Here is a 26,031-nt window from a genome sequence, read left to right on the forward strand (position 1 = left end):
CTCTGCACTCCATGTTTAAAAAGGAAGTGTCCTCTATAGTATCAGATCTGACCGAATGGTTAATTGTAGGCATAGACCAATTCATACCATCAAAAAAATTCCAACAAAAACCTAACAGCCAGCCATGGTTCTCTCCAGAATGTGCTGCTGCTATCGCGCACAGAAATCACTTTTTCCATAACTACCAACGTAATAGATGCACTGAGACTAAAGCTGCTTTCAGGACTTCCAGCAACCACTGTAAAAGAGTAATAAAAAATGCAAGAGAGCTATATGCCCAGTCTGTTAAATCCAAGGTAGCTGATCAGCGGCTTGGTTCCCACCAGTTTTGGCAAATAACAAATAGGATCCTGAACAGAAGTGTGCGTTCTATCCCAACCATTATCAATGGACCAGAGGTTATCTCGTCAGCATCAGACAAGGCCAAACTATTTGCAAAGAACTTTGCAGCTAATTCTACCCTATGCGACGAAGGCCATCAACTCCCCATATTTCCTCCTATAACACAGAACAAGCTAGGTAATATACAAATATCCGTGCATGAGGTCGCCAAGCTAATAAATAACCTAGATTCCAGTAAAGCAACTGGCCCTGATGGCATCCCAATTATAGTGTTAAAAAAGCTTCAACCAGAACTTGCTCCCATACTTACGAAACTATTTAAGCGCTGCCTTAAGGAGAAGTGCTTTCCGACCCCCTGGAAGACCTCATCAGTTTGCCCTGTATTTAAGAATTCAGGTGATAAGTCATCCCCCTCTCAATACAGACCAATAAGTCTTCTCTGTGTTATGAGTAAGTTACTGGAATCAATATTAAATAGAGAAATAGTCAACCACCTCAGCAGAAACAACCTTCTTAGTGACACACAATATGGTTTCCGCTCTGCAAGATCTACCGCAGATGTGCTGACGGTTATATCCCACAGGATTAGTGAATCTCTTGACAAAGGCTTCCTTTCTAGGGCAATTGCTCTTGACATATCAAAGGCCTTTGACAAAGTATGGCATAAGGGTCTACTTCACAAGATTTCCAGCTACGGTATAACTGGAAATGTTTTCTCAGTCATTAAATCATTTCTCTCCGATAGGCTCATAAGAGTAGTGGTAGATGGACAAAAATCGGAGGCCTGCAATATAAATGCTGGAGTCCCTCAGGGGTCAATCCTCGGCCCAACTCTCTTCCTGATCTACATCAATGACCTCCCTAAACACATACTTAAATCATTCGTTGACATCTATGCTGATGACACGACCATCTACAGCAACACATCAAAGGCTGTAAATGACGAAGTTCTCTCGGATTCTCTCTCCTCTGATCTCGAGCGCGTGGTTCAGTGGGGGAAGATGTGGCTAGTTACCTTTAATGCATCTAAAACCAAACTCCTATCCTTACATCATCAACGCTCTGATCCCCAGCTGACATCAATTGTGATGGATGGCTCTCGTCTGGGTGAGGCCCCGTGTTTTGACAAGCTTCTGGGTTTGACCTTTACTCCTGATCTGAAATGGAACACGTACATCAAGTCTGTTGCCAAGGTCGCAGGAAAGATGGTGGGATCCTTCTACCGCTCCAGAAGATATCTCACTACTGATTCAATTCTCTATCTATATAAAAGCCAAGTACGGCCAAGGATGGAATACTGTTGCCATATCTGGGCAGGAGCTGCCAAAAACAGCCTATCATGCCTTGACAGAGTACAAAATAGACTTCGTGGTTTAGTGGGGGATGCCCTTTTCTCTACCCTGCAACCCCTCTCCCACAGAAGAGACGTTGCGAGCCTATCCTTGTTTTATCGTTATTTTCATGGCAGGTGCTCGTCTGAACTCCAATCCCTGGTCCCCCCTCGCCAAACTTTCACGAAAACCACCCGTCTAGCTGAATCCACTGTGAAAAATTTCCCCCACTCTATATCTGTGCCTAAATCAAAACGCGGATTTCATGAGCAAAGCTTCTTTCTTAGAACTGCACGCCTGTGGAACTCTGTTCCGTCTGCCTGCTTCCCTCCGGACTACAACTTGGATGTCTTCAAGTCTAATGTTAACAAATTCCTAATGAACCGCCCCCCTAATTAAACACTTCATAAAATCTCCTCACTAACGTGATGTACTTGCAATAACCCTTATCCCTGAGTGGCTTCCGGGCCTTGATAAGTGGTGATCACTGTGTAAAAAAAAAAAAAAAAAAAATCAGCGTTTTGTTAATTATTCTTAACCTTTCAAGGTCACCAGTTAATCTTAATTTTTCCATTATTTGGATTCTTCAGACTACTGTTCTCCTCTTGAGTGTCATTTTCACAACTTTTTGGTCGATGTCATTTCTGACATTCTTCAGGTGTATATTTTTGAAAAAAGAATTAGTACAACTCGAATTATTAAAAGGTAAGTACAATGAGGTAGGTATAGCAAGGTGTTTCTTTACATTACATTTAAATTTCTGTACTGTCAAAAAATGTACGAAAAAAGGTTTAAAATCTGCCTATGAATACAATTACGACTAAGTGTCATGGTAGTTCATTGATGGCAGCCATAGCCACAGTATCAGACGCAGACTTCTTGCAACATACTATTTCTGCATTTCTATAAATACACTCTGTAAACATACCACTGTTTTGTCTTAATTATTATCCGCCATTCAAAGCCATAACATGAACAAAATTTGATTACTTCTGAGGATAGTCTATGAGAAGTATTTGTTGACATTGGATTTGAAGATGATCATATTGTAGCCTGCAGGGAAGCATCCAATGATACTATGTTTCACAGATGGGAAGTTCTTGGAAAAAAACTGTTCATGGCAGTTCCGTTTAATGTTAGGTACACAAAGGAAAAAAGGAAAGTTGTTTGCAGTTGTGGTTGGAAGACGCGTTCTTGCTGTGATGTCTTACAAGAAAGTTGAGCACCTTTTGTGGAAATAACGATACAAGGACTAGCAACATCTCTTATTTGAGAATGGGTCCGAAGAGAAGAGATTATCCCTTATTAGATTGCAATGTTAATTATTGTCAAAGAAAGAGTCTTCTAAGCAGCCCTCCCCAAATGTGGCAGTAGGTTCCATGCTAGGATGCATCTGACTCGTATGTAGATAGAAAATTGGGTGTTTGTTCAGAATTCTTCCTATATTAAAAAAACAAAAATAATGAAAAATCTGTATGATGGATGTATCCATGACGAAACAAAAATATCATATTCCAAAAAGCAAAAAAATATCATATTCCAAAAATTGATCAAGTAGTTTTATTTTTATAAAGAAAATAATTTTTGATCGATTAATGGGAATTCATAGGCATTACAGCAGAAATCTAGCAAGTTTGAATTATTGTTAAGTTACCTCCCTTGCTTTTTTGAGACTGTTTTCAAAATGGCGAGCAAGGCAGTCTCTCCATAGCTACTCATAAAATCCGATTTTTTTTTATTTAAAAATACAATTACTTGATCAGGTTACGTGATTTTCAGAATATGATATCTTCGTTTCATCACATGGGTACGTACATCATACAGATTTTTCTTTATATTTTTAATATTGGGGGAATTCTGGACAAGAACCGAGGATCGCATTTAGAGTCAGGTACTTTTTGAATTTGCACATGAACATTTATAAAAAATATATAAGTGAGAAAAAAAGCGAAGAATATACATAAAAAAAGCGAAGAATATACATAAAAAAAAGTGACACACACCTAAATAAATACACGGAAGACGATTTTCTTGGGCAATCTCTTGGGCTCTTAAATGTTTCTTCACTGTGATTGGATAATAAGATCCACCCTTAACAGTTGGATCATTGGCAGCGATCAGGCATTCAACGCTATAAATAGAAGAAACAAATGTTATTCCGATTATAAATTTTATGAGAAAAATCACGCAGAGTAATTGTTATACATCGAGAAAATATGAGAAACGGTTCATTGAAATATTTGGATCATGTATAAATTCAGCGGCTGATATATTTTTGCAGTTGTATACCCACAGTTGGACGTTCTTGGGTTTTGGTTGGTCACATGGTGGTCGGAGTTACGCCCACTTCTAAAACACCCAATTCTCAATATAAACAATATGATATAAATGAAGCAGTGCCTCAGGGGTCTATCCTTGGACTTTTATTATTCCTAATATTCATAAATGACCTCCCTGACAAAATTGTCTCTGAGATGGGTATATATGCTGATGACACCACACTCTATAACAGGCATGACAGGAAAACAAATGAACACATATCTAAGGAAATGGCAGAAACACTACAGGGGCCCGACAATATTTTTCAGACACTTTGAAAAAAGTACTTCAAGGTGGTTACTAGTGCCAAAAACTTTTGAGATTGTAAGTACATAGTTGAGTGAAAATCCACTACGTGTAATCATTTTTTTGATAATTTTAGTTTTTTGTGATTTTTGCGAAAACCTGTGTGACACTATTTTTCAGACATGACAAAAAATCCTATTTTATTAAGAACTATGTTCATGTATATGTTGCTGTATGCAAATTTTCTGCTTGGACACTTAGCTGTCATCAATTATCTGTTCTATTCTACTGGCAAAACAATTAAGTTTAATGAGGTAAAATGCATTCAAAAGAAGTCGTTTGTTTGGCAGGCAAGAAGCGGGAAGATGTCCTCAGTATCAGAAGGATCGCCGTGGATGTGAAGCTGTCGAAATCAACGGTCGAATTCATGATGAAGACAAACTCCGAGCGGAAAAAGATGAGAGGATAGAAAAGATCAATTGGCAAGAGGACTGAAAGGAGAATGAAGAGGACTGTGACACGGCTTTTGACATCTGGAGAAAAAGTTACAGCAAGAAAAGTGAAGGAGAAAGGTAAATTGGATGTAAATGTTCGAACAGTACAAAGAACGCTGCATAGGATTGATTTGAAGTATGCAAAGGCTAAGAAAAAAATTACACTAACAAAGAAACACAAAGGAGCAAGTCTGGAGAGAGCCAAAAGGTGGTTAACAAAGCATGTTGACTTTAAGAAGGTTATATTTACTGATGAGAAGCGTTCAAGTTTGATGGGCCGGATGGATGGTGTAGTTGGTCGAGAAAGGGTGAGCCTGTTGTACTGAACAAACGTCAGATGGGAGGAGGAGGAGTTATGGTTTGGGGTATGATCTTTGCTAATGGAAACATATGGTTGGAGTGGCTGAAAGGATGACTACAGCGAAAGCTACAAGCAGTTGCTGGACGAGAAAGCCCTACCAAGAATAAGAAGAGAGATGGGGAATGATTTTGTTCTACAGCAAGACAATTGCAGCATCCATGTGTCAAAACTCATAAAAGAATTGATATGACTACTTTAGAATGGCCTGCAAAAAGCCCAGATCTAAATTTAATGGAAAATGTTTGCGCAACTTGTCTATGCTGAACCTGAAATAACGAAAGAGGCTCAACTATGGGAACGAATACAAGATGCACAAAAACAACTAACAGAAACACGTAGATATGTTACTGGGCATATGTTCGATCATTATGAAGAGAGATTGATAAAGGTTATTGAGAAGAAAGGTGATATTACAGACTATTAACAGTTTTTCAATGATGCCCAAAAAATAATATCACGTGTGTTTTGTAAGAAATTATGAAAATTAAATATTTTTCCTTACCTAATCGATTTTCTTCCATTTTTATTACAGGTATCGTCTTTATATGTTTATGCTATTCTATTGAAGGAATTTCGCCACTCTATGGTACTTGGAAAGTCAAATACTAAAGTGTCTGAAAAATATTGTCGGGCCCCTGTAGAGGATGACCTCTAATCTGTAGTGGAATGGGGACAAAATGTAAAAAATCAGGTTGGAGACTCTCTTTTGGACTTTGTCTAGGAGCGAGAGACTAGTAGCAGATACACCCGCCCAAATATAACAACAATACTCCATACATGGGCAAATGGTGGCCTTATAGAGGTACAAGATACTTTTGGGTATTTCTCAGGGTTCCATCCTAGGCCCAACTCTCTTCTTGATCGTCATCAATGATCTCCCCAATCACATTCTTAGATCATTCATAAACATTTATGCAGATGACACTATTATATATGGGAACACTTCAAAGGCCAGCAATGACGAATATCTTTCCAATTCTCTCTCTTTTGATATTGAGCATGTGGTGCAATAGGGAAAAAGGTGACTGGTTAATTTTAATCCATCTAAAACCAAGCTTCTCTCTTTTCGCTCTGACTCCCATCTGGCAACAACTGAAATAAATGGATCTCGTCTTGGGGAAGCACCATATCTTGACAAGCTTCTGGAACTGACTTTCACTCCTGATCTGAAATGGAACACATACATCAAATCTGTTGGCAAGATTGTTGGAAAAATGGTTGGATCCTTCTACCGTTTCAGTAGGTATCTCACTGCCGATGCAATTATCTATCTGTATAAGAGCCAGATACATCCTAAAATGGAATACTGTTGCCACATCTGGACAGGAGCTGCTTGGTTTATTCTATCTTGCTTTGATAGAGTTCAAAACTGGCTTCCAAACCTAGTAGGTGATGCCCTCTTCTCTTTCCTGCAACCTGTTTCCGACAGAAGAGATGTTGCGGACCTGTCTCTGCTCTATCATTATTTTCATACCAAGTGCTCATCTGTGATCCAATCTATGCCCCTCCTACCAAACTTTCACAAAAAAACACTTGACTAGCTACAATCACTATCAACAATTTTCTCCACTCTCTATCTGTGCCTAAATCTAAACACAGATTCCAGGAACAAAGCTTCTTTCCTAGAACTGCCTGCCTGTGGAACACTATTCCATTAACCTGTTTCCCAGTGAATTACATTTTGGTAACTTTTAAGTCCAATGTAAACAAATTTTTGTTGAGCCGTCCCCTTAAATAATCCAAATTCTATCTAATTTACACCATTAATGATTACTACACTACCACCTTACATTCATTAACCCTTATCCTTGAGTGGCCTTTGGGTTTGGATAAATGGTGACTCCCTTATAAAAAAAATAAAAATAAAAACATTCTTCAAAGCAAAAGAGAAATTTAAGAAAATTAGATGAGTGTTTTACCCAGAGACTCTGCCAATTCCAGCAATGATACCACCAGCTGGAACTTCTTCTTTGCCATATAATTCATAACCTGCAAACTGTCCTAGCTCCAAAAATGGGGAACTGTTCAAAATAAAAATTTTTTTTTAAATTACAAAAATGTGAAAAAAGAAAAAAGATTGAAAGAGAAAAGAATCAATTTTATGCGTAAAATATGTGAATATATTTAGTCAATTTTTACATTTCAGAATTTGGATACTTTTGAGTTAAGAAGGTCATAAAAATAACCTCAGTAAAAGCTAATTTTAAAATAAATGGTTTCACTATTCAAATGTGGCCTGAAGGCTATATTTTAATTGGCTAGTATACGGAGATGTCGGGGAGAGCATCACTCTCTTCTTACAATTGCTTCACTTACTCTTGATTCTCACTCTACAGAGTTGTGTGTTTAGCAAAGATGCATCAAGTATCATTTTTTTTTCAATACTGACTGAAGATTGAACTCCAGTCTCCTGACCCATTAGTTAAATCAATACACGTCTAATCAAAAATTTTAGACCACTTGAAAATCTTTAAAAAGAAACCCTTTTTAAGGATAGATTTTAAACTTCTCCAACTTAAGGTTGCCAAAACTACAAACTAAAAGGTTATGGGAAAAAAAAGCTACATTTCAAACATTTATCGCGTCATCTGATGATTACTGGATTGTACTCGACATCTGCGATTGCCTTAATTTGACTAGAAGAAAGTCCCCTGTCTTTCACGTGTCTTATTCTCCTACTCAATGCAGGAGAAATTTTTGGGGGCCTACCAGTGAATTTTACTTTTCCATACTGCTCACTGTTCTTTAGAAATTTGCAAATCACATTTTTACTGCGATTTGCCATAGCTTGCTTATGGAAATCTAGAATTTGAGCATGCTTAACTTCGGTAAGTTTGCTTACTTTATGCATGGTGATTTACGCAGTGATTGCTAATCTATCACTGTACTAAAAATAATTTACACTCCTAGACTTATAATTTTGATCAAGTGTAAAATGTCTCATTTTATAAAAATGTAAATTTCTGAATTAAATGTTTGGAATATAGCTTTTTTTTCCCCCCATAAGCTTTTAGGTTATTCTACTATTAAGTGGGAGGAGTTTAAAATGTTTGAAAAAAAAAAAAAGAAGGTTTCTTTTTTAAGATTTTCAAGTGGTTTTAAATGTTTGAATGTACACTCATTGCTTTGGAGGAATGCTAGGTCAGTCATTATAAAAGGTTTGCAGTTTTATAACTGCAAACTTTTCGTAATGACTGATACATACATATAATCAATTTTATTTTATCTAAAATATCTTTAGTTAATGAAAATTATATACTTATACGCGTATGAGAGAAAATAATTGATGGAATTATTATGAGGCAATGAAGAAAATTCTGAATTTTACTTTTTTCTGAGAGATGAATTGACAAATCAAAATCTTAATTTCTACAATACTTGGGTTGTTAAAAAAAAAAAAATGTTAAAAATTAAAATTTTCAATATATATGAGAATCATTAAATAAACAAAAATAAATAAGAGGAATTTCTCTGTAAAAAGAAAAACGGTTATTTTTCATCAATCTAAATATTGAATCTGTTTATAGCAAAAAAATATTTTTGTCATGCCGAAACATTTGCTTTGATGCTATTTAAAATGGACGTAAATTGAACTTTAAGACAATAGTGAGAGGGGGTTAAGAAGTGCAAATTATGTGATATTTATGCAGAAAATTAAGACAAAAATGTTTACAATAAAATTGTTTAAACTAGGTGATCTTTCACGGTCAAGGCTTACAAGGACAATACGAGGCTGCATACTGCAACAAGAACAGTGAAAACAATTAGATTGTATGGTTGAGAACAGTCGACACATGTTCACAATTCATATTTGATTTTCACTTAGTTCATTCACAGAATTTCTGTTTTCAAATGAAGATTAATTAGAGGGAATTGAGGTGCAAACAGCTAAATGACTCAAATGATTTCTATGCTGGTTGACCATAAAAACCATTTGTTTTTCAATAAAAAGAATGTGGTGGAAAGAAATATTGAAAAATAAAGCCACACTTTTTTCCTGGAGTAAAATGGAATTAGTTTTATTGTAATGTTCACCTTATTTATTGATCGATTTTTATAGTTTTATATATATATATATATATATATATATATATAGGTTCAGGGACTCTACAAAGAATAATTTGAAAGTCTTACAAATTGACATCGACACATAGGAAGAACTTACTCTGCAAAGGCCAAACTGGCGAAAGCTTGTATGTGAAAGTTGTGATGCTCTAAGAAAGCAGGCCCACAGCAATCTGAAGCGAGAGTTTCGCAAAGGTTTAATTGATGGTCTTAACCATGACACACAGAGCTGGAAATGCCACACTTGTGAGAGAGTGCTTTTGTCAAAAGCTGGCTACGTCAACTACCTTAAGTCACACAAAACTCCTGTTCAGGTCAACTTTGCACCTATTAGTCCAAACCAAACGATCTGTTTAACATGCAGCAAAGTTTGCAAGTCTACTGCTGGTTCGAGAAGACATGTGATTGTTCATAGGAATACCCTTCAACCTCCAGAGGAAGTCAACTCGATGGAAATTGCTCAATTTGTATGTCATATCTGCAATTTGTATGTCACATCTGCTTCAAGATGTGCAAATCTGCGGTGGGATTGCAGAGTCATCTGAGATGGCATGAACGACAAGATGTGGAGAACTCAATGTGACGGCGATCATCTGGAAAGATGCAGCAATCATCATCATATATATATATATATATATATATATATATATATGTTTGTGTATACATTAATTGTCAATGGTTGATATCCAAGCAAAACTAATGTCATGTTGTTTGGATGTACTATCATTGAAAACAACCTGGATCTTTCTGATTATATTAAATATTTGTCCAGTAATACAGCATAAATTAATTTTCACAAGATCTTCATGCCTTGTCAAAGATTTTAGATATATCAAGAGCTACTCCCCTAGCTTCACATACTTTGTCCAGCATATAGTATATGCATTTAGAGATGAATATCAATCAATTAATCAATAAGGGTTTTATCATTCAATGAGGAACCCCTCCCTAGACTTTAGCCATCTATCTCTGTCCCAAGCTATCTGCTACCATGTGGGATCCATGTGTTGTATCAGGTCGTCCCTCCATCTCGTTCTTAGTCTTCTCTTTGGGCTCTTATGTTCACGAGGTGTCCATTCCGTTGTCCTGATGGATCATCTGTTGTCATGTTGTCTGGCTATGGCTATGTGCCCTGCCCATCTGTGTTAGAGATGAATGGGCTTGCCTAAATTCATACTGTTGGTCAGAAAGAAATTTGGCATTAACAAGGTAACCGACTATCACTAGACTGATTAATGATTCAAAGATTTTAGCGAATAGTGGGAGTAGGCTGATGGAATGATAACTTTGAGGTTCAATTCTTTCACCAGAAGTTTTGAACATTTGTACCACAGAAGTAATTTTCCAGCTATCCAGGAAGCAAGATTCAGCTAGACAATTGTTATAGAGTTCTGAGAGGAAGGGGGGGGGCAGCTCAGCAGAGCATTTCTTTATTAATACAACAAGAATAAGATAAAGTCTAGATGTTTTAAAAGTGTCTAGGTGTTTTATGATATCCTCGACCTATGTCCAGAGGTGATGATCAGATCATCAAATGTGGCTTCTGGCTGCAGTGAGAAATTTAGAAGGGTGTGGCTTGTGGAATCTAAGGTTTAGTTCAAAGCGAACTGCTAGACAAGCAGTTCTTATGTAAAACTAGCAGGGTACCTGACCTTGGCGGTCATAAAATACAATTAAATATGATATTTTAATTTATACAGATTTTGTATTTATTAAAGAACCAATTTTCTATTGATTATTATATTGTACCTAATATATATAGTAGTTTCACAAGTAATAAAAAAATATTAATTGGGTGCCATCAGCTAGAATCAAAACCAAGACGTTTAGCACTCCAGCCTTAGTTGTTACTGTTTGAGGCATTGTCAAACGGATAATAAATTGAGAAAAATGAACCAACATATATTTGACCATGTGTACAACAGCACTTTAAGTCAACTTACACCTACCAAATTCCAATATTTTTCAATTTTGACAACTGTTTTGTTCAGAAATGAATATATTTTCAAATGAATTAATAAATAATAATGTACATTATATATTTTTAGAGTTTTAAGCAAATAAAGTGATAAAAATGTGAATATCATAAAAAGGCGTTTTTGGTAAGATTTTGTAATGACCCCCCCCCCCCGATTTGTAAATGCTAGTAACGTGTTTGTATTAAGAATTTTGTCATCAAATTTGAAAACTAACTAGAAGAGATGTCACTTTTAATTTTTTTTTTTTAGGGTGTCCGGAATACTTTCGACCACTTATTTTCTTCTTGTATTAAAAAAAAAAAAGACTTCAACATGACGAGTATTGAAAATTTTGCAAAAAATTTTGTTCAGACACCTACTGTTAAATAAAACAATCCTTTTACTGTTTTTATCAATTAAAAATATAATGGTATGTTGTTTTCTCTTGTGGTAGCTAACAATTTAAAATCATGATACCTGGAAAAAAAACTTGTTTTAATTTGAGTTTGAGTGTAATTAAGACTGTCTTATATTAGTAGTAGCAGTATCAGCAACAGGGATAGCACGACTGTAAACAGACTTTTTTTTTTTGTTGTTGATTTTTATTCCAGAACAAATTTTTTTTAAATTGAAAATATGAATATAAAAAAATGTTCTTACATGTTTAGTTAGAGCTATTTTGTCATCAACCATATAAATAATTGAAAAATTTAACCAGTGGTCAAATTTAAAAAATATTTACATGGTTGAAAAGACAAGAAAATAAGCTTTCTAAATGTATCACTTACATGCATTAGTTTTTAATGGTAAATTAAACAGTGTTTTGTTTTGAACAACCAAAAATGTGAAATATGATTTTTTTTTTGTTCACGTGTACAAGTGGTACCTACCTTGCATATTTTTTATTTTGATCTATTTTACAATGTTTTCAGTGGATTATTATCGAATGGAAACTACCTGATTATCAAAAAAAAAAAAAATGCAAAAATCGATATTTAAATATTTGTAGGAGGTGCTCAGTTTCTAGTGAAGTTAAGAAATAAAAACTTCTTAAAAAAAAAAAATGGAATATTTCTAAACGAAATAATGTGTCACTCGGTAAAAAAAAAAAAAATGACATGAAATGTAATTGAAAATCAAAATCAAATTCATTCAAAATTTGTGAACAATTTGTCAGCTTTAGCAAAAAGTTTTTTTTGATATTTAAATACCTACTACTTTTCCAAACATCACTTTTTCTGTTAGAATGATATCACTTATTTTAAATAAAATTTATTTTTGTCCGTCTGTCGTAATTCTTGTAAAGTTTCACACCCCCTCATTTACGTAAGTTTACATATTTAAAAGTGATTTAATGTCTAAAATTTAAAACATAACATTTTCAAAAGCTAATAAATATGAACCACTAACTGTAAATGTAAGTGTCAAACACCCTCTTAACAACAACAACAACAACAAAAAAAAAACTTCCTTAATCCTACCGCTAACCCTAGGTATGAGTGGCAAGCTTCCTCCTAAAACCTTCTTTAACCCTAACAATAATGCTAAGTCCAAGTGGCAAGCTCACCACCAAACAAAATTCCTTGGTAAGCTACATATAAGTGTAAGAAAAGAACAGATCTTTCCTTAAAGAAAAGTGCACATGATTTATCTCCCATAAAAAAATAAATTAGTCAACTGTCCTAAAATGCTAGAAGGGTCTCAAAATGGTAAATTGGTTAACATTAAATTTATGCGAAATAACCCCCCTCTCTAAATTCTAAAATTGTTTTTGTTTTGTTTCTATCAAATCTTCAAGATGTTCACACACAATTTCCCTTAGCCCTATCATTAACCTAAAGTTGAGAGTGGACACCTCCCCAATCCTCCCATAGTTCCACAAAGCTCCCCTTAAAATCACACATAATCATCTTTAGAAGAAAATGCCCAGGATTTATCTCCCATAGAAAAATAAAAAAAATGGTTAACTGCCCTAAAACGCTGGAATGAGTCAAAATAGTGAATTATTTTACATTAAATTCTAAAATAAATTTTGTTTATCTTTCATTAAAGTTTTTCAAGGTGTCCATATGTAATTGTCTACAAAGGTAGAATCTTTTGGAGAAGGTGTCAGATGGAGTGGAGGAAGTAACGGAAGGTATTGATCTACAATAATACCAAAGAAATATTGCAATGTATATTCATTTTTAATCAGTCCGGGATTTAGATTTCAGGTTTTTGTAAATAAAATGCATTACAATTCAACTTTGAGTTCTAACTTTTTTTGGATGGATACATGACACTTTTAAGAAATTGCAGCATATTTATGCATATTTACTGTAGATTATTTGGAAACCATTAATTTCTGGAGATTTTCAGTAGCATACTCTGATTCTTTGCACAAAAATACACTTATATGGTAAATTTCATTGGTTAATCTTTTGTTTTAACAAAGATATAACATTTTTACTGAAAAAGTAGTGTAAAAAAAATGTGACAAAATGCATATGGTCTTAAAGAGGGAAAAATATACAAACATGCTAGGCATAACTTCCTTAATTTTAATTGGATTTTAAAAATGCAAAAAGATTCTTTCTTAGCTCATTCTTTGCATGTCATTATTGAGATATTTTAATCCATATAAATTTTTTTCATGTGTATTGCTATTATATATATATATATATATATATATATATATATACCCGCTTCTTAATTGGCTGAACAATGCGAGGCTCGCTGTTTGTTTGTAAACAAGCGGTTTGAGCACTATAAAAGTGGTGGAGAAATTTGTTTGAAATGGACATTTGTTGACGTCATTTCTAGGCGCTGGGTCGATGGGTAGAACTGCTGGCTATCAACGCGTTGGTTCTAGGTTCAATCCTCAGCTTGAGAAGGATGCTGGTCTGGCCGCACTGGTGGGTTGTGAGGCAGTGTGGTATGTGAATGACTACAAAAACAAACATACATTGTCCTCGCTTCTCTAAGTGACTCATGGAGATAGAACACCTTTAAAACTTCAAATTTGCATATCCAATTTTACTTAAATTTAAAGCATATGTATAAGACATTAATTCAGATAGGTTTTCAAGATTTCAGCTACTTTCGATTTTATTAAAGACTGAAGTGGAAGGAAGGAACCAGTAAAAACAGATGTTATGAGCATAGTGAAAAAGTACATGGGAGTAATCTGCATTCGATCTTACTAAATTTTCTAATATAGAAAGTTATCTTATTGAATTTTTGAAGTTCGTCATCAATAGCAATTAATCTGATAAATCAATATTTGATTCTGATTAGCCAATTTTGGTCCTCCACCCCACCTTGTAGACCATGTTTTTTTTAAATACAAATATGTATTTTGCTTCAATTTCTTTCAAATGACACATATTCAACCCCAGAACTTTTTCAATATGGAACCATATTTCACTTATCTTGATATCTTCAGCTGCTTACGTTCTTAATAAAAACAAAACTGCTATTTCAAATTGTGAGAAAATTCTTTTAAATGCTTATGTCCTTAATAAAAAAAACAAATGCAGAGACAAATTTTCTCAACACCAGTTGTAAATTTTTTTCTTTTATTAGAGATCTTCTATTTTGGGGATTCTTTTAAATGCTTAAGTCATTAATAAAAACAACTGCTGAAAGTTAACTAGAAATAATAGAAATCGTGCATTCACACAACTAACATGTATCACGCCACCAACTTGTGAAAAAATTCTATAAACATAATGACCAAATATGTTTTGATTAGAAATTAATGAACAGACCCCAAATGTCCAAATTATTCATAGTATTTCTTTTTCATTATTTATTTTGAAGTTCGATTGGATAACAAATACACTTTTCATCCATTATTTGTTTAAAATATATTTTGGAGATGAAATTAACCTCCTTTAAAAAAAAACAAAAAAAACAAAACAAAAAAGATATTGCTTAGCAATTTCATTTTTTATAGAAACTCAAAATAATAAAATAAAAGTATATATTGTTCAAAGGTGGAATCAGAAGTTTCTTGATTTATTCAATTTTATTGAGCTATGCTGGGACACAGGTCTCCCTAGTATATATTTTGGAAAAATTTATTAACAGTAGAAAATTTTACAATGAAAATAAAATAATCATAAAGCACATTAGACACAAGGCCATTTGAAAGTGTGTGCGTGCAGGTGTCTGTGGTCATCCTTATCACTCTACTTAAGAGGTGTTTATGTATTTCCTAGTTAGAATTCAGTCCCCATAACACCACATTCACTCCCGGAGTTGTCCTACTAAAAATTCTCAAATCGATTTTTTTTTTTTGATTATCATACAATTTTTTGATTATATTAAAATAATCAAAACAAAAGATTTCAATGATTTCTCCAGTTGGTTGCTTTTCAAGATAACTTACCCATCATCTAAAAGTGTATTTATCCGATCCCTTGGTAGCATTTTACCTCTGGATGTCTGTCGAGCGCGAGCTTTCTCGCCACCACCTGATCGAAGAAAAAAAAGAAACAAACAAAAAAGCTAAGAACAAAAATCAAAAAGAAAAAAATTATATGTCTTGCATAGATTGAAGCGAAATTTCTTTCTCTGAAAACTTCCCTAACCCTAACCTGACAAACAATCAGTTGCTAAAAGACAACTTTGGTGAATAGGGTGGATGTGAAAGCGATTTGAACTGCAATTCATGTAGTTTTATTTCTGTTGCGATCAACTTGTGACATTGTCATGGTGAAAGAACATTTTCTTCTTTATTGGTGGACACATTTTGGCAAGTCGAATACAGAGGCTAAAACCTTACCTTCTGATGTTTATGTCTTTAGTTGTTTTGGACAGCTTCACCTGCTGCTGTTCACTCAGCTGATTTTCAAGTGCTGGATCCATGTTTCATCCAATGTGTCACATTTTGATGCAAAAACTACTTTTTGTTGTAAACAATTCTACACTTTTTCTCTGAATTGTTGACACGTTTTTGTTTTTGACCGACTGTGAACAAATCAAGTAACGACTTTGGACACGGCTTTCTCATTGGAAAACGTTCATGCAAAAGTGGTGAATACATTGCCTTCTGATATCTTCAACTCTTCTGCTATTTCTTGCGACTTCAATTTATGACCAGCTCAAACAAATTTGGGCAACATGAACCTTCAGCATCATTTGTGCATTTTAAGTCAGCATACCACCTCTTAACCATTGTTTCCAATGGAGTAGAGTTCAAATAACACTTATGAAATCATTATTTTGCTTGAACAGTATTTTTCTCCGTCAGAAAACAATATTTTATCAATATAGGAAATAACCATTTTTCTACTGTTTTGAAAATTTGCAACAACAGCTTCATTCATCGACCATTATTCTCTCCCTCTTGGATAGGGTCCAAAAGAAGGGTCCCCAATCTAATAGGTCTTGATTTGTCAACTAGGCTCCAAACCCTGTCACAATGTTGCATCCCTGTGCCTGTTTTACAAATATTTTAATGGAATATGCTCTGATGAACTCATTGCACTTGTACCCCTCAACATACATATACCTAACAAACCAGCTTTGGCAGCAAAATCACACCTCTCCATAAATGCCAGAAAGCTTTCTACTCTAATAGCTTCTTCCCTAAAACAGCTAGACTTTAGAATTCCCTTCCTGCTACCTGCTTCTCTAACTGTAGATATACAGAAGTTCAAATGTAACATCTTAATCTTTCTTAGACATGGTCCCAATTAGTAGCCCCTTACATCCAAGTGACAACATGCCTTATTTGGGGTGAAGGTGAAAAAAAAAAAAAAAAAAAAAACCCCCAAAAAACTTTAATTTGTAAACTAATAATTTTGACACATGCCATTTGAAGGCCAGTACTTTATAAAAATCATATGGATTGCTTCAGAGAAAAAGATCCAAACGCAAATTGGTCTACAAAATGGAATTGAATGGTTAAAGAAGCATTGGAATCACTCACTCTACAAGATTATTTTTTAAATTTTGCCTTAAGGTTTTTATTTTGTTAGTTAGGTCTGGAACTTATTGAGTGACATGTTAGATTCAGCTTGCGTAGGAATGTTGCTGGCAGGCTTGAGATTATGACAAAACTAGTTTTTTTTTTCTTCTCTGGACATATGTCATAAATAGTAATTGTGTTTCATAGTAAATGTGACTTTAAAAAGAATACGTGTGACTGTGATGTCATATGTGAATAAGAGGAGACATCCATTTTGGATTGGTGAGCTTCAGCAAAGACAAGAGAATCTTCTGCGTGAAATGTGTCCAGACTAATCATTTATACCTAAACGAACTTGATAGAATAAAAGATGTAAAAACCAGGATCAAAGTGTAGTATCTGTTCTGATACTACAACTCATTTCTGTCATCAGTCAGTGAAGAAGAAATCTTTCAAGACTGAGGCAATTAAAATTTTTGTTTCAATCCAGAGTGCCCTCTTTTAAGGTGCTGGATTTTCCTCACATCAAAAACGGACCGTGTGTCTAAGAGACAATTAAATAAAGACCTCAAAGAGAAAATCCTTTAAATAATTTTTGTCTCAACCCAGACTGTTCAAGTTTCTTTGCACTAAAAACTGATTTTGTGTTCAACCACCATGGGGGCGGGGGAGGTCCAATGATGCTTGGTTAAACAGAGCTGAGAGATAAAAGATAATAAAATACCAAAGTTTTATATATGAAAACTACCTGGCAAATATAATAAGTGAACCAAGTGCAAGAGAGATAAAAACAATTGCAGTTAAAGGAATGGATAGAATCTTTAGATCTCTTGGTTGGAATGTATGAATGGATGAATGTTTGGCATCTGGTAGAATGCTCCATCCCCAGCTAGAACAAAATAAGAAAATTAAAAAATATACAAAATAAAGACCCCAGATGATCCCAGAGAGAAGTAAAAACAGGTTATCAAATGAAATAACGAGTTGAGTCGAAAACACAACATTTCTTCTGTTTATCTTGCTGCAATTCTAACAGTGCTTATTCGGGGTTCATACAGATTTTCAATGTCCATTCTCAAGAACTTTTCAAGGCTTTTTAAGACATTTTCAAGACCTTCTCCAAACAAAATTCAAGTTTTAAAAGCAAAATTGATAAAATGATATAATAAACCAAAAAACTAATAATATTTAAATTAATATTGAAAAATATTTTAATAGTATTTATTTCAATTTTGAATTTCACTTCGGCTACATCTGCAAAAGGCCAAGATCACAGTGTAGTATCTGTTCTGACACTACACTTTATCTTTTGTATCTTCGGTCAGTGGAAGAGAAACCCTTCATGATAGAGACAATCTTTATTTTTGTTCCTATTCAAGTGCCTCTTTTTGGAGAGCTGGATTTTCCCCACATTAAAAACCCACCTTATGTCTAACTCTGCCCTCGTGGGAAAGTAAGTACCTATTTACAATGCCTCTCTATGGGACAGAGTTAGACATCAGGGTCGTTTTTTAACATGAAGAAAAGGTACAAAAATAAAAAATTTTCTCAGTCATGAAGGACTGTTCCTCCACTGAAAGAGAACAAGAAATGGAAGTGCAGCATCCGAAGGATAGATACTACACTTTGATCTTGGCCAAAAGGCCAATTAGGAACATCAGGTAGTTTCATGATAAAGGGACGTAATTCTTTTATTGACAATACAGGAAATATGATGCAATTTCAGAAGAATGTATTTCGATTTTATTTTTTAATTTTTAAAAAATATTTTAATTAATATGTAAAAAAATATTTTAATTAATATGTAAAAAAATATTTTAATTAATATGTAAAAAAAATATTCTAATTAATATGTAAAAAAATATTTTAATAGTATTTAGATTTACTTTTTAATTTTCTGACACAAATTTTTACTGAATATAAAGAATATGGTTTTCAAGGCGTTTTCAAGGTAAATAGAAATAAGACCTTTTCAAGACAAAGCTCAAAATTCAAGGTGTTTTCAAGACTCTGAGAACCCTATTATTATTTGGGGGTACCAATGAATACAAAGAACAGAAGATCACTCTACAAAATCATTTCTATCTGGGTAACATCAGTTAACCTTGCTAGTAAATATAATGAAAGAAGCAAGTAAAACACAGACTTACCTTCCACAATTTTTGCTACTCTTGATTTGAGTTCATTTACATGTCCAAGCATACGAGAATAATTTTCCTGGGGAGAAAAACAAAAAAAAAATGAAGAAAATATACATTTATTATAACTGAGTATTTTCTCTGTGGTCATTACAGATTTCAACTACTGAGCAGAATTGCACTAAACTAAGCAGTAGGAATTCTTGTTATATCGTGTGTAGTGTAGATATGTTTACTAAAAATAATAGACAGTTATAGGCACCAAAACTATTGGGTAGAATTGTGCTAAATATAATATAAATGAACATTGGCACGTCAGATTTATTCAACATTATAATACAGGAATGACCAAAAAATGAAGTATTCAAAATAGTTAAATAGATGGCAAGGACAAATATGGTTATCATTGGAGAGAGAGAAACTTAGAAATGCTGTGATAGATTTTTTTAATACTGAGTTTTTATGGGACTGGAAAAATCTTGAAGCTGCAGAAGCGGCATCTAATCCAGCTACAAGAAGTGAGGAAGATGAACGAGTTTAAAGCTGCAGGACTTTTTGCAGAAATCTTGTGGGTACATCAAATTCATTGCCAAGGTTGCTGGAAAAATGGTGGGATTATTCTAACGCTCCAGTAGATATCTCACTACTGATGCAATTCTCTACCTGTATAAGAGCCAAGTACGTCCAAGGATGGAGTTCTCTTGCCACATCTGGGCAAGAACTGTTAGAAACACCTTATCCTGCCATGACAGAATTCAAAATAGACTTCGTAGCGGTGGATGTTCTTTTCTCTTCCCTGTACCCTCTTTCACACAGAAGAGACGTTGCGAGCCTTTCTTTGCTTTATCATTATTTTCATAGCAAGCGCTCATGTGAGCTCCAATCTATGGTTCCTCCCTTGCCAAACTTTCACAAAAAATACTATTAGCTGAAATCACTATTAATAATTTCCCCCACTCTTTATGTGTCTAAACCTAAAGTAGATTCCATGAACAAAGTTTCTTTCTTAAAACTGCACGCCTGTGGAACTCTCTTCCATTTCCCTGCTTTCCAGCTGACTACAATATGGTCGTCTTCAAGTCCAGTGTCAACAAATTTTTGATAAGCTGTCCCTTTAAGTAATACCAAATTTCCACTACTAACGATTACTATGATATTGTCCCATTGACTACTGTATATCCATTAACTCTTATCCCCGAGTGGCCTCTGGGCCTTGATAAGTAGTGACTCCTATGTAAAATTTTTTTTTTAAAGTCACATTTTTCATTACTTTTGCCACAAGGAGAAAACTTAAATTGGAATGAGATCTTGTCAATGATTCTGTAACATTACGAGAAGTATAAAACAATGGCCACAAATGAGAACTCAGATGTGGAAGAAATATAATTGAATGGCAAAGGTTATGGAGGTTGTCCATACGTTTAGAGCACAGGGAGGAGGAGATGATACCGATGTATAATAATAATAAAAGTGGATGGAATAAGTAGCAGAATGTTACTCTGTTGATAAAGGGAAAAGTCTATCAGGCATGTGTGTGCAGTGAGATGCTATATGGAAGTGAAACATGATTAGTGAGAGTTGAGGACATGTGTTGCATGGAGGGAAATGATGTGAGAATGATATGATCGATGTGCAATGTGATCCTTGAAAACAGACTTAGATCTGATTTCAAAGGGAAGATTAAATCTGGACAATATCAGGAGATGCGTGCAAGAAATTCAGTTTGGTCACATTGAATTGAAAGAATGGATGAGTTTTTGGTTTTGTAGATGTAAAACAGTTGAGGTAGCAAGGTCAGTTGGCTGGAGAAATCCAAGAAAAACATGTGAGGAAGTGATAGGGATAGATTTAAGAAAGAGAGGGACAAATAAAGATTTGGTCAGAGATAGGTTAATTTAGGAGACAATTTCTAAAAAAAAGTCCAACACATGCCAGTATGTAAAACTTTAAACCGAATATGATATACATGTACTTTTAATGAGCTGTACTACCCCTTGAGATCTTATATATTTTAATTATTATTATTACTAGTATACACCCTCTATCAAAAATTATTATTATTACTAGTATACACCCTCTATCAAAAATAATGGTGGAAAATATAACAACGGTTGTGATCAGACAGATATTTTAAACAATAAACTGCAAAGAAAGATAATTCGATCAGACTAAAAAAATAATTATGATTTAGTCAAATAGAGTTATCTTTCTTAATAATTAAAAAGTTTTAAATGGCTGATCGACACGCTTTTATTTGTTTTAACTAAAAATATTACTTTTCTATAGAAAGCCTATGTAACAATTAGAATTGGGATTACTCTTGTCACAGAACTTCTCAGCTTTAAGATGACTGCCATATCTTAATGAAATTAGTTCTAGTTTTATATTAATTTGGTTTCAATTAATAATTTAATGATCAAACAATACCGTAATAATAATTATTACACGTACCATTAAATTATTAATTGAACCAAATTGTCATAAAACTAGAACTGCTTTAGTTATGATAATGAAATTTCAGTGGCGGCCATCTTCAATCCAAAAAGTTCAAGATAACACAAATGATTGTTATCTTAACAAGCAAGATGACTTTTGATAATGGACATGAAATCCGTTGCCAAGGTCGCTGGAAAAATGGTGGGATCTTTCTACGGTTCTATTACATATCTCACTACTGATGCAATTCTCTACCTGTATAAGACCCAAGTACGTCCAAGGATAGAGTACTGTTGTCACATTTGGGCAGAAGCTGCTAGAAAGACCTTATCTTACCATGACAGATTTCAAAATAAACTTTGTAATCTAGTGGGGGATGCACTTTTCTCTTCCCTGCAATTTCTTTCCAACAGAAGAGACATTGCGAGCTTGTCTCTGCTTTATCGTTATTTTCATGGCAAGTGCTCGTCTGTGCTCCAATCTATGGTCGCCTCGCCAAACTTCCATGAAAAACACTCGTCTAGCCGAGACCACTATCAATAATTTTCCCCACTCTTTATCTGTGCCTAAACTTAAACATAGGTTTCATAAGCAAAGCTTCTTTTTTAGTCTGTGGAACTCTTCCATTTCCCTGCTTTCCAACTGACTACAATGTGATTGTCTTCAAGTCCAACGTAAACAAGTTCTTGACGAGCCATCCACTTAAGTAATCTAATTTACCAAATCACCACTACTAACGATTACTACGATATTGTTTCATTGATTACTGTACAATCACTAACCCTTAACCTCGAGTGGCCTCCGAGCCTTGATAAGTGATGACTCCTTTGTGGGGGGGGAAAGAGAGAGAGAGAGAGAGAGAGAGAGAGAGAGAGAGAGAGAGAGAGAGAGAGGGCTTTTTAGGAATATGTACCAAAACATTTGGAGCATTGACTAAAGAACTTATAACTACAAATGGAGAAAGCCAAATCAAGTCCAAGACTTCTACATAATACGTACGGAACTAAATCGATTTTAAAAACTAAAACTTAGTTTCGTGTTAGGTTAAAAAAAGGTAATTTATAAAGATTGCAGTTATGGAAGACTGCGAGAAAATATCTTCACCATTAAAAGTAGTTTTATGTTGTATTACTTGGATTCGAATTTTGGTTGTTTTTTCAACAACATTTTGGCCGACGTAACCTCTGACCATCTTCAGGTGCATCCACAATGGATGTTATGAGTCAATGGTGAAAAATGTTTAATTTTTTGCTTTCCCAACGAACATAGCTGTAAAAAACGCAAATAGCCCCAAGCCTATTTTTTTTTTTTTTTTTTAAATAAATCTGAGTCCATTCGGTTTTTTGATATGACGTTTGTATATTTTTGAGATGAGACTTGATAATTATTTTTTATATTATTTGGACTTTTGTTCTCGTCTTGGTTGTTTTTCCACCACATGTAACCTCCGACTGTCTTCAGATGCATTCACAATAGATGTTATTAATGAATGGTAAAATTTTTTTATACTTTCCCAACGAACAGTCATTAGAAATTCCAAACATAGCATCAAGTCGATTTCTTTTGAGTTAAAATTTGTATTTCGTTGTTAGATAAACATGACATCAGTTGAAATTCAGTAGCCATTTTGTTTTGCATCAATTTTTTTTACATAACGCTGACACTTTTCAAGTTCGCTTTTCTGTCACCATTTGTCTCTTGATGGTGACAGCTTTTCTCAATTTTAGCTCCATAATACTAATGGGATTTTTAATGGAAATGATTACCCATTTAATAATATTCAATGAAAATAACGTAAAACTACTTTTAATACATAAACAGATTTCTTTTTCACGTTTTATATAAATTACCAAATACTGATAATTGTTATATTTTTTTTTATTTACTATTCTCATCTGGGTTGTTATATTTACGTATCAGTCGATGTCATCTCTGACCTGTTTCAGGTGCATATTTTCAAACATGGGAATCTGTATGTTAGGCATCTCCAAATTCTTGTGTAAAATCAGCAACGTTTTATGCAATATCAGTGACATCATCATTTTGTGTCTAACTTATAATTGTGTATAATTTTTACGAATGCTGAGCGATGCTAAATTGAATAAGGGAAACAACAATTTTTGCTATTGTTTATTGTGTTAATTTTATTAATTAGAGGCCTCCCTAGAAATTTTTAAAAATCTAATTTATAAAACTTACTATGTCTGTCTGTCTCCATAATTTCAAGCTATCTCTTCTGAAACTAAAACTTAAAGTTGCAGAACAGCGTTAGGGGCCTCAAATAATTGGATTTTTTATGGACCGTTCTTTTATGGGTTTTTAGCCGGTTAAAGTAATTTTTAAGGGGCCAAAATTGAAAAATCGTTATACATTTTATACATTCATCTTAATTTATTTTTAATCAATTCATATGCGTGTCACGTTGGTATAGTGGTAACATCACCAGCTTTGAATGCTACAGTTTTGCTTTTGGTTTCGATTCTAGCTGATGGCACCCAAATACTTTCTTTTTTACTTTTAAAATCAGGACTCTATAATATATATAAAATCTGGACAAATTAAAATATCATATTTAAGCGTATTTTATGACAGATGCTATTTTATGACCGTAGATGCTAAAATCAAGTTGACCTCCTCTCCCAGAAATAAACATCTTTTAATAATTAAAATAATTTAAAGTTGGAGTTGAATTTGCTATTTTATAATTACCAATAGTCATTTTTTATATTATATGAAAATATATTTTAAAATTGGAAATCTTTACTAAAAACATCTATGTTTAAAACTTAATCTTGCAGAATATTAGAATTTTATTCTATTTAAATCTTTTAAAAATTAATTGCTTTTAAGAATTCTATTTTTTGTTATAATTCAACTCATTCCTTCAAAATGATCATGACATATAAATGTTGTTTAAGGCATTGATAATGTAAACACGATTTTAGTCTCACATTTTCATTATTTTTGTATGCTGGAAAAAATTAATTTGTTTACTAGTTTATTTTAGGCTTCTTTTAAATAATAAAAAAGTTATAATATTACATCAGATTATAGTTACATAGTCTTACATATAGGGGGGTTAAATCGGTGTCACATGTCAGAGGTCCCTTCTGCACAGAATTATGAATTGAATCTGGGTGGTGCACCCCCACCTTACAAATTTTTCCCTTTTCGTCGTTTTTCAATTAATTCTACGGATTATTATCGACTTTGAGAGATTATGTAGATTAAACGCTCAAACATTAAACAAAATATTTTTTTTTTTGGTAAATCGTACCTTAAACTACAATGTTAAATTTTTATATGAAAGTGATTACCCCTCCCTCTACCACTTTTTTTTTTTTTTTTTTTTTTTTACACGGTGGTCACCACTTATCAAGGCTCGGAAGCCACTCAGGGATAAGGGTTATTGCAAGTACATTACGTTAGTGTGGAGGTTTGATGAAGTGTTTACTTAAGGGGGCGGTTCATAAGGAATTTGTTAACGTTGGACTTGAACACATCCAAGTTGTAGTCAGGTGGGAAGCAGGCAGATGGAACAGAGTTCCACAGGCGTGCAGTTCTAAGAAAGAAGCTTTGTTCATGGAATCCATGTTTTGATTTAGGCACAGATAAAGAGTGGGGGAAATTTTTCACAGTGGATTCGGCTAGACGGGTGTTTTTCGTGAAAGAAACAGGTATTATTAATATATAGTATATATTATCCAAACGGTAATTTTGCACCGGATTTAAATGACATATTCGTTCTTTAGCAGATCTCCCCCCCCCCCAAAAAAAAACGACCCACGCTGAAATAATAATGTTATAAAAACTTATTATTTAACATGGGGAGGGTGTTTTATAACTATTCTGTAGTTTCATCTAACAATTTAATAAAAAAAAGATATTGTAAAACTTGAATTTAACTTGAAAATACTATTTAAAAAATAGCGTGAGTCGTTAAAAGCAAAAACACCCTAAAAAAAAAAAAAAAAAAAAAAAAAAAAAAAATATAGTAAATAAATTAAAAAAATAATGATGGAGTGTGGGAGGAGATGACAGACCAAACTTTCTCAAAAAAAAAAAAAAAAAAAAAAAAGATAAAGAAAAGAAAAGAAAATCGTAATAATGGCGAGAGGGGAGAGGACTGAAAGAGCAAACGTCAAAATAAGGCTGTTAATCGATTCTAAACAGAGAGGGATTGATTTACTAGAACGTTGTATGTGAAACTGAACCCCCTTCCAAATCTTTAAATATTGATTTATTTTTCAATTCAAAAGGAAAAGAAATTTTAAGGAGGTGCTGATTGTTCAGGTGCACCTGAATCTGTTATTTAATTTTTGAGTGTAGAATGTTCTCATTCCGTGCCAACCGATAAGATTTGTTATTATTAATTATTATCGCCTGTAGCAAGGATCAAACCCCTAACTTCCAAAAGAATGTTGCGTCATAAGTATAGATTATAG

At 33.8% G+C, this 26,031-nt stretch overlaps 1 protein-coding gene across 1 annotated transcript in view; it reads right to left on the reverse strand.

The window, feature by feature from the left end:
• LOC145289406 (methylcrotonoyl-CoA carboxylase beta chain, mitochondrial-like) overlaps positions 1 to 26,031 on the reverse strand; it is a 69,125-nt gene that overhangs the window by 40,096 nt on the left and 2,998 nt on the right. The window contains exons 2-5 of the mRNA XM_080136411.1: positions 19,163 to 19,229; positions 15,489 to 15,573; positions 7,013 to 7,114; positions 3,677 to 3,804 (exon numbers count right to left, since the gene is read on the reverse strand). Coding sequence (XP_079992537.1) covers positions 3,677 to 3,804; positions 7,013 to 7,114; positions 15,489 to 15,573; positions 19,163 to 19,229 — 382 coding nt within the window. The remainder of the gene's footprint in view (positions 1 to 3,676; positions 3,805 to 7,012; positions 7,115 to 15,488; positions 15,574 to 19,162; positions 19,230 to 26,031) is intronic.

This window comes from Euprymna scolopes, chromosome 2, assembly GCF_053919585.1.
Source record: "Euprymna scolopes isolate OS-2025 chromosome 2, ASM5391958v1, whole genome shotgun sequence".
In the NCBI taxonomy this organism is placed as follows: Eukaryota; Metazoa; Mollusca; class Cephalopoda; order Sepiida; family Sepiolidae; genus Euprymna; species Euprymna scolopes.